This window comes from Chrysochloris asiatica, unplaced genomic scaffold (assembly GCF_000296735.1).
Source record: "Chrysochloris asiatica unplaced genomic scaffold, ChrAsi1.0 scaffold00114, whole genome shotgun sequence".
Lineage (NCBI taxonomy): Eukaryota > Metazoa > Chordata > Mammalia > Afrosoricida > Chrysochloridae > Chrysochloris > Chrysochloris asiatica.
The window spans coordinates 5,956,118-5,969,622 of record NW_006408632.1 but is presented as its reverse complement, the minus strand read 5'-3'; the positions used below and the strand labels follow the sequence as shown (position 1 = coordinate 5,969,622).

General features: G+C 40.1%; 1 protein-coding gene across 1 annotated transcript in view; it reads left to right on the top strand.

The window, feature by feature from the left end:
• The window catches only part of FANCL (Fanconi anemia, complementation group L), a 119,667-nt gene that overhangs the window by 42,839 nt on the left and 63,323 nt on the right, over positions 1–13,505 (top strand). Inside the window, exons 6-7 of the mRNA XM_006868032.1 lie at positions 5,634–5,692; positions 10,666–10,726. Coding sequence (XP_006868094.1) covers positions 5,634–5,692; positions 10,666–10,726 — 120 coding nt within the window. The remainder of the gene's footprint in view (positions 1–5,633; positions 5,693–10,665; positions 10,727–13,505) is intronic.

The following is a 13,505-nucleotide window of genomic DNA, read 5'->3' as shown; positions in this document are numbered from 1 at the left end:
TATAGGGTTTCTGAGGAGCAACTGATGAGCTTAAACCGCCGTTCAAATGGCACTTCAAACGGCTTTGCAGTCTGGCACATTAACCCGCAGTGCCACACTGGAACTCCAGCTATCTATCTATCTATCTATCTATCTATCTATCTATCTATCTATCTATCTATCTATCTATCTATTGTGGTTAAGTGCCATTGAGTCAGCTCCAACTCATAGCAACCCTGTAAAGAATTTCTGAGGAGTGGCTGGTGAGGTTGAACGGCCAGCTTTGTGAGTTGCAGTCCAGTGCTGATCCACAATGCCACACCAAAAGTCCATATATATACTCATGTATATATAGGGTTTTGTTTGAGACTGTAAAGAGATCAGATTTAGGCAACTGTTGGTACTTCTGTTTCGTACAGCCTTAAAATTCTGCTTTGTACAGCCTTAAAATTCTGCTTCTTGAGAGCTTTTAATGGTTTTCATATGTTGTACGTATGAAAAGCTTGTTTTGGACACTGTCTTGAATCAGAAAGGGATTGTGGCATATGACATGCATTTGACCTTTTAAAATGTCTGAATTTTGCAAATAAAGGACTTAGGAATCTTACTTTCACATAACAGCACAAACTTCTGCAGTTGGATAGTTTTACTGTTTTTCATGTAAATTTTGAATTCCAGATTGTACTTACACCTATGTGTGCGATGTCTACAAAGCCAGGTTGAAGTTACTATATAATACCTTTTAGTGCCTTAATGAAATAGTGAATTATTGTTACTTGACCTTTTGAAAAGGTCAGTAGTACATTTTGTTTCATTTTTTTAAAGGACATTTAAATGTAATGAAAGTCAGAAACTGTAATATTACCATGAAAGTAAAGGTTATGGGGTACATTTAATTGTGTTCCTCTATTTTTGAAACTGCTTTGAGATAGCCTGTGCTAAAATTCCACGTTGTAATTGTTTTTCGAGAATTTTATTACTCTTTTTCATTTTATACTGTTGGAGTAAAAGATTATATTTCTGTTTGTCTTTTCTGCTTACCTTTGCTCAAATTTCATGTGTATTATCCTATTTAAGGTACAAAATTTAAACTGCTTACCCATTCAGTTTCCTAGGAAAGTAAAAGTGAACATATTTCTCAACAAATAGTTCTTTCCCTTGGAAAGAATGTTTGAATAAAATTTAGTATATTGAAATTTGTTATTGTTATTAGGTGGTGTTGAGTCAGTTCTGACTCATAGTGACATTTTCTACAACAAAACGAAACATTGCCCATTCAGTCCTGCATGATCCTCCCATTGCTGTCTTAGCTCATTGTGTCAGTCAGTCTCATTGAGGGTCTTTCTCCTTTTTGCTGACCCTCTACTTTATCAAGCATGATGTCTTCTCCAGGGACTGGTCCCTCCTGAGATGGCCAAAGTATGAGAGACGAAGTCTTGCCACCGTGGTTTCTGAGGAGCAGTCTGGCTATACTTTTTCCAAGATGGATTCATTTCTTCTTTTGGCGGTATATTCAGTATACTTAGCCAACACCACAATTCAAGGGCATCAATTAGTCTTTGATTTTTCTGTATTGATTGCCCATCTTTCTCATGATATGAGGTGATTGGAACTATTGCTTGGGTCAGGTGTACCTTAGTCCTCAAAGTGACATCTTTGCATTTTTACACTGCAAAGAGGTCTTTTGTAGCATCTTTACCTGATGCAATACATCCTTTGATTTCCTGACTGATGCTTTCGTGGGTATTAACTGTGGACCCAAGTGAAAGGAAATCCTTGACAACTTCAGTGTTTTCTCCATTTGTCATGATGTTGCTTACTTGTCCAGTTGTGAGGATTTTTGTTTTCTTGCTGTTGAGGTGTAATCCATACTGATGATTGTAATCTTTGATTTTCATAAGAAGTGCTTCCAGCCCGCTTCTCTTTAAGCAAGCAAGGTATTGTGTCATCTGTGTATCACAGGTTGTTAACACTTCTAGTCCTTAAGCTGCATTCTTTGTATCATAGCCCAGTTTCCTGGACCATTTTCTCAGCATACAGATTATATAAGTATGACTAGATATAGCACACACTATAATATTGACTTGTAGATGGTGTCTGATCTCTGATGTCACAAGGTAGAAGGAGAAACAAACTCAACATAAGCCCAAGGCAGATTCCAACATTCCTCTACCCCCACCCTTTTTTACTGATTCTGACACCAAGCGTCTCTCCTGAGGCACTCTCAATTTCTCTGCTATGTTTGATAATTTATTGCAGTGGCCATGCAGAACTCACAGACAATACTCACTACTATTTGGTTTATTTAGGAAATTAACAGGTTACAATTCAGGACCAGAAATGCTCAGGACAAAATTCTTTCAATCGAGAGTGTCTCTTCTCCAAGAACTGGACACTCTTGGGCCCAGAATCAGTGACATAGTCACAGAAGACTAGAGTGCAAAGTGAAGCGTCCAGCTGATAAGAAGAGAGGGCATATGCATAAGAACACTCACACTTGCAGATAATACCCACTTATCCTGGCTTCAGTCGCTGGATGATCAGAGCTCAACTAGGAGAAGAAAGAAGAGGAAAAAAAGAGTAATCTGATACAATTTGATGAACTTGACCTACACCTATGGATGCAGTAGCTCAAAAGGGAACAAATTTTTACAGCGAGGATCATTCCCACCCCTTCCATACACAGAGTATACAGGGATGGGCAACTTGGACATTGGCTACCCAAAAAGGGGCGGGGGGCTACAAAGGCAAGAAGTGACTGGCTTACAAGCTTTCAAGAGGGAACCTAGATCCAGAGGGTGCAGAGGAAGGTACAATCTCCACTGAGTAGTATCCAATCTGTCTGGGCGGGGCTGATGAAAGGAGATGTTCATAGGTCTCTTTTGGTACCATAATGAATAATTGTTATCAGGACTGACTATGAGGGTTGGAAATGTAAAGGTAGATGTTTTGTAGCAAAAGGAAGGGAGTGATTGACTTTGCAGCCCAGGAGTGAGGTCCCTGGGACCATCAAGGGAGAAGAGCAGAGAGCTTGACCTTACCCAGAGAAGCAGTGATGCCAGAGATGGAGGCAGAGATGAAGACATGGAGAGATGGAGCGGCTGGGGATTCTAGACCCAGAGAGGGAGAGGGGCTGTGTGCTGACTGATGACCAGGGTCAGGTTTGCAGGGTATACCCTTTGGTTGTTTGATGATGCATAGATGGGATTGTAACCATGGCAATGGAACGATATATGATAGGGTGAATGTAAAGCTAATGTTCTCCCATGTAAAGTATCACATAATTCACAATAAAACATTTAAGAAAAATAAAGAGTGCCTCTTCTCAGCTGTTCCTTCTGGTATGCTTTTCTCTGCTCCTTGGCACCTCAGCACACAATCCCTTGACCTTTCCCCTGCTCCAGCAAGTGTTTTAAAGCCTATTAATATTACTGATAAATGTCCAAAGGGCACTCCTCTCCTCTATAAGCCTTAACCAGAGGCACTTGACTGTAGCTCTGTGGGTTAGCAAACTTAGCTCCCCTGATTCATTGCCCCCCCCACTACACTATATCTCTGGTTCACCATGTCTCTGTCTCCTTGCATGAGCAATGTCTGTGCACAGGGATCTCTGGGCTTAAAGGACACACTCCATACCTGGCTTTCATTTCTTGATGGTAGTGAGAGTTCTTATTTATGTATCTGAGAGGACTCATTTTAAACCTGGTAGGATGGCAGACAGAGCAATCCCATTCATACATCTTATTTGCATGGTCCTTGTGGCACTGTGGGTTAATGCACCAGACTGCAAAGCTGTATAAACTGCAAGGTTGGCAGTTCAAGCTCGCCGGTCGCTCCTCGGAAACCCTATACACGGTCACTATGGGTCGGAACTGACTTGAAGGCACTTAACAACAAAAACAACCCAGTCATTGGAGTCCTGGTGTGGCACTGTGGGTTAATATACTGATCTGTAAAGTTGGTTTGAACTGCAAGGTTATTAGTTCAAGCTTACCAGCTGCTCCTTGAAAACTCTACACAGGGTCTCTGTGGGTCGGAACCGACTCGACAACACTTAAAGACAACAACAACCCAATCATTGGCGTCCTGCTATGGTGCTGTGGGTTAATGCGCTGGACTGCAAAGTTGATTTGAACTGCATGGTTGGCTATGGGTCAGAACTGACCTGATGTCATTTGACAACACCAACGCAGTCATTGGGAATGCAGTGACTCTGCTAACCACAGGAACAGCGATTTCAATCTACTAGCAGCCACATGGGATAAAGATGATGCTTTCTGCTCCTGCAAAGATTTGTAGCCTTGGAAGCCCTATATGGGATTGCTATGAGTTGGAACTGATTTAATGGTGCTTAAACAACAACCCTGATAACCCAGTGATTTGATGGAAGTTACAAAGACTATGACAAGAAGAGCCGTATCAAGTAATTAATTGCTCTACATACACCTTTCCTGATTTTAAATCATGATTGCCTGCTGGTGTATGTATGGGTTACACATGAGTGTAAATTAGTGTTCTCGAATTCCTAAGCTTTTCAGCCGTGGTGGTGGGGTAGTGTGCCGTGGAGTCAGTTCTGACTCATAGCTACCCTGTATAGGGTTTCTGAAGCAGTAAATCTTTACAGGAGCAGAAAGCGTCATCTTTCTTCCGTGGAACAGCTGGTAGTTTTGAACTGCTAACCTTGAGGTTAGCAGCCCGACCTGTAACCACTACGCTAGCAGAGTGGTCTTCAAGATTTGTTGTGAATGCATTCGCATAGTGAGTATAGCAGATAAACATCTTTTTGGAATTCTCTGCTTTCACTTAAGATTCATCTGACATCAGCAGTGATTTCCCTCATAGGAGCAACCACACCCCCTTCTGAATCCAGTTTGAATTTATGGCAGTTTTCTGTAATCTACACATTAAAATAAATTATTTAATATGTTAGTATTTTATTTATTAATGGTTCATGAGTATATACTCTGATTTTATGTAAATATTTCTGAATATTTAGATTATGTAACTAATATTACTCTTAAAATTTCCATAGTGAATTGAAAATATGAAGTCTGTAGCGTAGTGGTTACAAATTGGGCTGCAAACCTCAAGGTTAGCAGTTTGAAACTACCAGCTGTTCTGTGGGAGAAGGATGAGGCTTTCTGCTCCTGTAAATATTTACAACTTCAGAAACCCTGTACAGGGTTGCTATGGGTCAGAATCGACTCGACAGCACTTAACAACAACAACAACAATGCATTATATATTCTAACTTTATGATAAATTTTTTGTCTTTCATTTTAAAGCAATTTGACAGATACCCTTTTCCATAAATGTTTTTCCTAAGAACATTTTATGTCTGAATAATTTCCCAGTATTTCTTGTGTTTATGTGGACGACTTTTTCGTTAAAAACAAAGACCTATCTTAGAAAATGTCTCCCTTTTCCAACAATTATATAAAGTTTCAAAAAAGAATTTTTGAATTGTTTCCCTTCAAATGCAATATGCTGTTGCTTATGTTTTAACAAGTATAAAGATTTGGATGAAGTTGATTCTTTTAGAAAGGAAAAGTGTTTCCTTTTCTGTGTAAATCCATGGTCAGCCTATTTCTCTTTGCATCAGGTGAAAAATAGAACTTCCAAACTTCAGTAAATCTTCTCATTGTTTTCCACAGGGAAGAGACTTCCACCTGAAAATAATATTGCCTGAAGATTTGCAAGTGAAGAATGCAAGGTAAAGTGGTTATACCTGCACCTTTTGGGAGCCAGTAGTCAGTTTGGTATGAACTGATCCCAGTGACTAGGATTTTTTTTTACCTAAATTTCTTTTTATTCATTTAGTCCGAAACATTTCTGATTTTTCCAAATCAGTAAGACATTTATAAATGATTTTCCCTTGTACAGAAAATCTTCTCAAAGGTAGCACATTCGTTCTGTAATTTTTTGCTTAAAGCAGTGAGCAGCAATTGTGTATAGTTCCCTAACATGTCCTGAACAGGAGTATAAAGAAGAATACAGAATGATTCAAAAACTTTGTTTCAGGTTTTGACTGATGTGACTTATGTTGACGTTAAATTTGTGCAAAGGTGTTCTTTATCACTTCAGTCCTGGTAATAAAAAAGTTTCACCATTGACTGACCTATGCAAAAATACTAGTCATGGAATGCCCACAGTCTCAATTCTGTTTCTAAGTATTTCTGAGGTAGACTAGAGGGAAAGGGATACAGAGGTCTTTAGAAGTAGAACTAACAGTGTTTTGTAACTCATGAGAAGAGGTAGGTGAGGGTGGTAGAGGGTGCTTTCCAAGTGTTTGGCTCAGATTGCTAAGATAGGGAAGAGGTCTTTGTTATGGATTGGATTGGATTTCCCCCAGAAACATATTAAGGTCCTAACTCCTGAACTTGTGAATGGGATCCTGTTTGGGAATCAGGTTTTTCATTTGTTATGTTAAGGAGGTTACACCAGAGTAGGGAAGGGCCTAAATCCAAACCCTTCTGAGTAATATCCACACAGAGAGGAGGGCTCAGAGGGAGACACCATGAGGTGGTGTGGGCAGACGCATCCATGAGCATCTGGAAGGAATGCGGAGGACTGCCAGCAGTTGCCAGAAAGTAGCATAGAGGCCCACGGGAATTAACACGTGGGAGACCCTTGTTTGGACTTTTAGCCTCCAGAACTGTGAGAAAATGAATTTCTGTGCTTTTCGCTACTTGCTTTGCTGTATTTTGTTATGCACGTTTTAGGAAACTAGGACAATGATGGATGAAAAAGTAGAAAAAGAGACAATTCCCTGTTATATTGGATGTCACATATCAAGGGGAGCGATTTAGTTATTGTGAGACTTAAGACTGGCGGCGTATGTAGGGGTCATAGTAGGTATGGAATCAGGGGTCATGAGAATGGTTAGATTTGCCAGTACCTATGTCTGGGGTGAGAAGGGAAGACCTTTGGGGACATACTAACATTTAAAGGACAGATAAAGAATAAATGAGAAGGAGACTAAACATTGATTAGAAAAGTAAGAGGAATATTTGGAGGATAATGTGTCTAAAGCCAAATTGAGAGGTAAGGAGAGAGAATCCACCACGTATCTTTTAGTTTGTCATTCTGTGGTGGTTTGCATGCTGTTGTAATCCTGGAAGCTCTGGCCCTGATATATCACATACTGTCAGGGTCACCCATCTGGAGAGGTTTCAGTGGCGCTTTCAGACTCAGAAGGAAGGCCTGGTTATCTACTTTTTTAAAAAAATGTTCCATTGTGAATAATTTACATGGAGAACTTTAGCTTTATATCCATCGTGTCATGTATCATTTCATTGCTGTGGTTACAATCCCCTCCATGCATCATCAACCAACCAAAGGGGTATACCCTGCAAGCCTGCCCACTGGTCGTCACTCAGCACACAGCCCCTCTCCATCTCTGGGTCTAGAGCTGCTCTCTCTCTCCATGTCATCATCTCTGCCTCCATCTTTGGCGTCACTGCTTCTCTGGTTAGGGTCCCGCACTCTGCTTTTCTCCCTTGATGGTTCCAGGGACCTCCGCTCCTGGGCTGCAAAGTCAATCACTCCCCTCCTTTTGCTACAAAACATCTACCTTTACATTTGCAACCCTCACAGTCAGTCCTGATAACAATTATTCACTATGGTACCAAAAGAGACCTATGAACATCTCCTTTCATCAGCCCCGCCCAGACAGATTGGATACTACTCAGTGGAGATTGTACCTTCCTCTGCACCCTCTGGATCTAGGTTCCCTCTTGAAAGCTTGTAAGCTAGTAGCCTTTGTAGCCCCGCTCCCTTCCCCCCCCCATTTTGGGTAGCCAATATCCAAGTTGCCCATCCCTGTGTACCTTGTATAAGGAGTGGGTGGGAATGATCCTCGCTGTAAAGATTTGTTCCCTCTTTTGAGCTATTGCATCCATAGGTGTAGGTCAAGTTCATCAGATTGTATCAGCTTACTCTTTTTTTCCCTCTTCTTTCTTCTTCTAGTTGAGCTCTGATCATTCAGTCACTGAAGCCAGGTCAAGTGGGTATTTTTCTGCTTTACTTTGCACTCTAGTCCTCTGTGGCTATTTCACTGACTCTGGGCCCCAGAGTCCCCAGATCTTGCCATACTGCTGGCTAATCAGGTCTCCACCTGGGTTCACAGGAGTCTATTGAACGTTGTAGGGATTAGCTCGCAGCTTCGTTGCTGTTTTTCTCTCACTTCCCCTTATCAGTGACTAACGTGGTCACCAATCCGAGTGCATGTCTGTTCGTGTATCCCCATTGAGTCTTAGCCTTGGAAGGGGGTTTTCCCTGAGGGGACCTGACCACTTGCCTTGATGTCTCCTGGACGAGCAACTTGCTTGTTCTTGTAGTAATCAGTCGGATTGCTTATATTGTTTTGTATTTTTCCTGTCAGTCTTTCTTTCATCAAGTATCTTCTGTTCTTCTAGCCGCTGCAAACTGGTCTGCTTTTCCTTTCAAGTGGAAATTTCCCACCTTAGAAGATTCTGGACAGGGTTCAGGATTCCACCTATAGTCTTATATAATGCAGAGGCTCCTCAGAAAGCCTCCTTCACTGGGCACGTTGTAGCCCCATTTTAGGTATTCCAATCAGTTACAGGTAGAAGACGGACATACAAGCTTTCTATGGTGATGTTTCTGGATATTCCTTTCTCTCCCCTCAAGTGTCTATTTTATAATGGTATGTCAGGGAAACCAAACTTCAAAAGACACCCAAGCATCTTAACACTATTTCTCCCCTTTTGCCCATTCCAACCATGTCTCAATCCCTGTATCCCAGAGCCCTGTTGTTCCAAGCTTGTGCATACATTGTTATTTACCTCTGTCCTACTTAGCCCATGCAAACCTGCCTGCTTGTCTACTTTTAAAAGTTGGCATTTATTTGTCAATATATCTGAGAAGGAAGTCATTAACAGTAATGAGTGGTTCTGAGATCCTGTTAGATTTTGTTATGAATAATTTTGGGGGAGTGACAGAAGGCAGTTTTTATTGGAGTTTTATATGGTGAATGGGCAGTGAGGAGGTGGAAATAGTATATATTCCTTTGACGAGACCAAATTGCTTTTAAGTTGAGACATAAGATATTTCAGCAAATCGGTTTGTTCAGGGGGCGGGAATGAGCAAAACAGAGATTAAGGATACCACTGTTTCTGTTCTTGCCAAGTGCTGTCAAGTTGGTCTTAACTCATAGTGACTCTGTGTAGGATTTCCAAGATTGACTGATAGGTTTGAACCTCCAACCTTGAGATTAGCAGTCCAGTGTTTATCTTACAGCGGCACAGAAGACCTGAGGATACCACAGTAAAGGTATAGTCAGTGAATCAAAGTAACTGAGCAGGTGGGGAAGAATAGAAAGCACATTTAGAGAGAAGGCTTCCCATAGTTGTTACTCTTTCACTAAGAGCAAGTAGAGGAGCTCTGGTAGCGTAGTGGTTACGAATTGGGCTGTGAGCCGCAAGGTCAGCAGTTTGAAACTACCAGCTGTTCTGCGGGAGAAAGATGAGGCTTTCTACTCCCATAAAGATTTACAGCCTTGGAAACCCTATGCAGAGTCGATTTGAGTCAGAACCGACTCCACGACACATAACAACAACAACAAGAGCAAGTAGGGATGGTCATGCGAGATAGCCAGCTAACAATGGAAGGTATAATGATGGCTTCTGGTGTTTCTATCACAAATGATTAAGTGTTTGGCTATTTACTGGAAGGTTGTCAGATTCAACCCACCCAGAGGCGCCTCAGAAGACAGGACTGGCAATCCAGTTCCTTTACTTCCGAAACGTCACAGTCTTGAAAACCGTATGAGGTTGCCATGAGTGGAAATCGACTTGATGGTAACAACCACGAACAGCAATAATAGAAGAGTAACTTTAGCATTACTAGTGCACAACAGAGATAAGCAAGTTTACTTATCACTACTGACATAATGGAGTGCTGGTGTGGCACTGTAGGATAAGCCCTGGACCACAAGGTCAGTTTGAACTGCAAAGTTGGCAGTTCAAACCCACCAGCTGCTCTTCGGAAACCCCATCCAGGGTGGCTATGAGTTGGAACCAACTGGGAAGTACTTAACAACAACAACAACTGACATGACTGGAGTCCTGGTGTGGCGCTGTAAGACAAGCACTGGATTGCGAACTGCAAGGTTCATACCCCTCAGCTGCTCCTCAGAAACTATACAGGGCCCCTATGAGTTGGAACTGACTTTATGGCACTTAACAGCAACAACTGACATAATTAAAAGTAGGTTTTACTTTGAGTCAGAACCAACTCGCTGACACTTAACAATCTTTTCGTTAATTGCAATTTGAAGGTTATATCTCTACACATGCTTTTTTGTATACATACCTCGTACTTTATGATATAAACCATTGGTTTTATTTAACCTCCCTTGGAAAAGAATCTGGTTCAGTAGAAAAATATATTTGATAGGCTGGATATGTTAAAGTTAAAAAAAGATGTACTTTTTGCATGTCATTTACTGATTGCTGTTATTTATATTTTGGAATAAAATTAGTACTGGCAGTTTGAAGACAAGACTTTCAACAGTATCAGTGGTAAAAATTTTATTAACTTGTCAGAATTATGTTTATATCATTATGTTGTATGTACTGTATGTTTATGGTAGCATACAAATAAGTTTTATTTTTTTTTCTTTTAATTCTGAACAATGAACAGTTTTGTCCCATTAAATTTTAGATTACTGTGTAGTTGGAAGTTGAGAACAATATTAAATGGATACCATCAAGTAATCCAACAGGTAAGTCCTTCAAAAAGCTTATGTTTTAAGTGTGGAGCGAAAAAAAAAATACTACATTTACTCAGTTCACTTTGCAGAATGTTATAACAAACAAATTTAATGGTTGGTGAGTTTTGCAGTATACATATAGTATATAAAATATTTTCTCTCTGAGAATTCTCAGCATATCTCGAACAAACATTTATGCTGAAATGGATTTCCATTCTTGGTGCTTTGCATTCTTCAAATCCATTCACCCTTATCCACATCCATCATTTCTTGAGTGATTTATCTGCTGAGATTGAATACTGGTGGTAGGAGAAAACATGGACCCATTTAGGAGTTACAGGATATGTGTGGCAAAAATGGGATTGTAGTGCAGAATGGCAACAGAAAAAGGTTTGGTGGAAAATCACTTCTGATCATGTTTACTTGAAAAATGTGAATAGTAATAGGAACACATACATGTCTGTATGTAGGTAAGGTAGAGACAGAATGAATTTATTCTTAATGTGTACCTTCTGCTAACTAAAGATAGCCTTTAATGATAGAGAATTTAAAAATAAAAAACAGCATTGTTACTGAAACAATAGAAAAGAATCAAATGCCCCTTTGCCTGTTGTGGAACATAAAAGTTATTAGAGCTGCATTTCTTTTGATGCTTTTGTTATTTTCGTGTTTTTCCAGATTTCTCATGTTTTCTCAATCTTAGAAAGTCAGGTTATTATCTATGATAACTGGCAATGACAGTCACTCTGATGTACGCATTACTGAACTTAAAGAAAAAAAAAAATGTAGGAGAGAAACTATTTGTGGGCTGCCATTGCTGGCAGTATAATCACAGCAGCTTTTTAAGGAGATGCTTAAATTAGTTCTGTCTGATCCCTCTGCCCCACGACTAAGTGTGTTGTATAGTAAAGTTTCAGGGGAGTCCTGGTGTGACTCTGTAGAATCAGCACTAAACTGCCTACTGGAAGGTCAGCAGTTCAAACCCACCAGTCGCTCCTAGAAACCTTATCTATACAGTGTTGTTATGAGTTGGCATCAACTCGATGGTTCTTCACAATATGTACCATATAGTGATATTGATTGCAATCTCTGAGTTCTGCAGTTATTCTTACCCTCCTTTTCTGAATTGTTTCTCCCCCATGAACATAAACTCACTGGCTCTTAGGTTTCTGTCTCATCTTTCAAGTTGCTGTTGTCCATTTGATCATGTATAGCTAGTTCTTAAAAGAGTGTAATGCTTACAGCAGACATATTTTATTAGTTTTGCTAAACCACTGTTCGGTTTTAAGAAGACTTCAGGTGATGTGTTTGGTGTAAAGTTTACAGAATATTTCAGGGAATTATTTTCAAGAGCTCGTCCAACCTTTCAGGCTTCAAGAAGTCTGGAATTCATGAGAATTTGAAATTGTGTTCTGCATTATCGCCTTTTGATCAGGAGTGATTTATTGAAGGTTGATCAAAATGTTCAGTAACGGTAGTGAGGTACCATTCAGTTCTGGTCTCATTGCAGTGGAAGCAGTTGTTCAATGAGGCCGTTAACTACATATTCCATATATACCTCTCTTTCCTGACTCTCCTTCCTGTGTTGCTCCAGGTGAATGGAGACCAGTTGCCTTGGATGGTTCCTTGCAAGCTTTTAAAACCCCAAGCATTATATAACTAAATATTAATCATGATGCAAATAACACAGATTAAGGGTGGGATTGCACAACCAATTATTATAACTGTAAAAAGTGGAATTGTCAGATTTGTGTCATAGCTACACGAGGATAAGTCAGAATGTGCTATAAAGTCATAGAAAACTTTACTAAACAAAAATATCAAAAATGTGAGGCTACATCTACACACTTCTGAAGGTGTGGTTTCAGTCTCTTTAACCTTTCCCTGAAGGATTCTTTGCTCTTCAATTTACATGTCAGAACAACAGTTTTGACTTCCTCAAGGGACTCAAAATCATGCTCCTTTGAAATGTTCTTTTGGAAGAAAAAGAAGTTTAAATGGTAAGATCAGGGTTGTAGGATGGATGGGGTCAGGTTTCCCAATGGAATTCTCACAGGACAGCACTTACTACCTTCAAAGAATGAACAGGTGCATTGTCGTGATGGAGAAAAACTTCCTCTGCGCAGCTTTCCTGGCCCCTTTTCTCACTTGAAGACAGTACAGAAGTGCTAAACATGTCAATTGGTCAGTTAACTGGTATGCCCCCATGAAATGATTACCCCAAACCTTCAAACCAACAGACCAAATCCTATAAAATTTTTGATTGTACATAAACAACCTCAGCAGCTACTTTTTGTTTTTGTTTCTTCTTTTTTTGTGTGAACATAAGGATAAGACAGAAAGTATTGCTGCTAGGTTCCAGTTCATTCATTGCTGTTTTTTTTTTTTTGGGGTGCCGTTTAGTTGGGTGCTTCTCATAGCCACCCTATGCACAACAGAATGAAATACTGCGTCGCCTTGTGGCATCCTCACAATTGTTGCTACATTTGAGCCCATTACTGCTGCCACAGTGTTAATCCATCTTGTTGAGGGTCTTCTTTTTTGCTATCCCCAACTTTACCAAGCATGACATTGTTATCTAGGGACTGTTCCCTCCAGATACAGAGTCTGAAGTATGAGAGATGAAGTTTCACCATCCTGGCTTCTAAGGAGTGTTCTGACAATAATTTCAATACAGACATGATTGTTCTCCTGAAGTCTGTGGTACATGCAGTATTTCTTTTCCAACACCATAATTGAAATACAGAAATTCTTCTATGATCTTCCTTGTTAATTTCCCAACTTTCATATG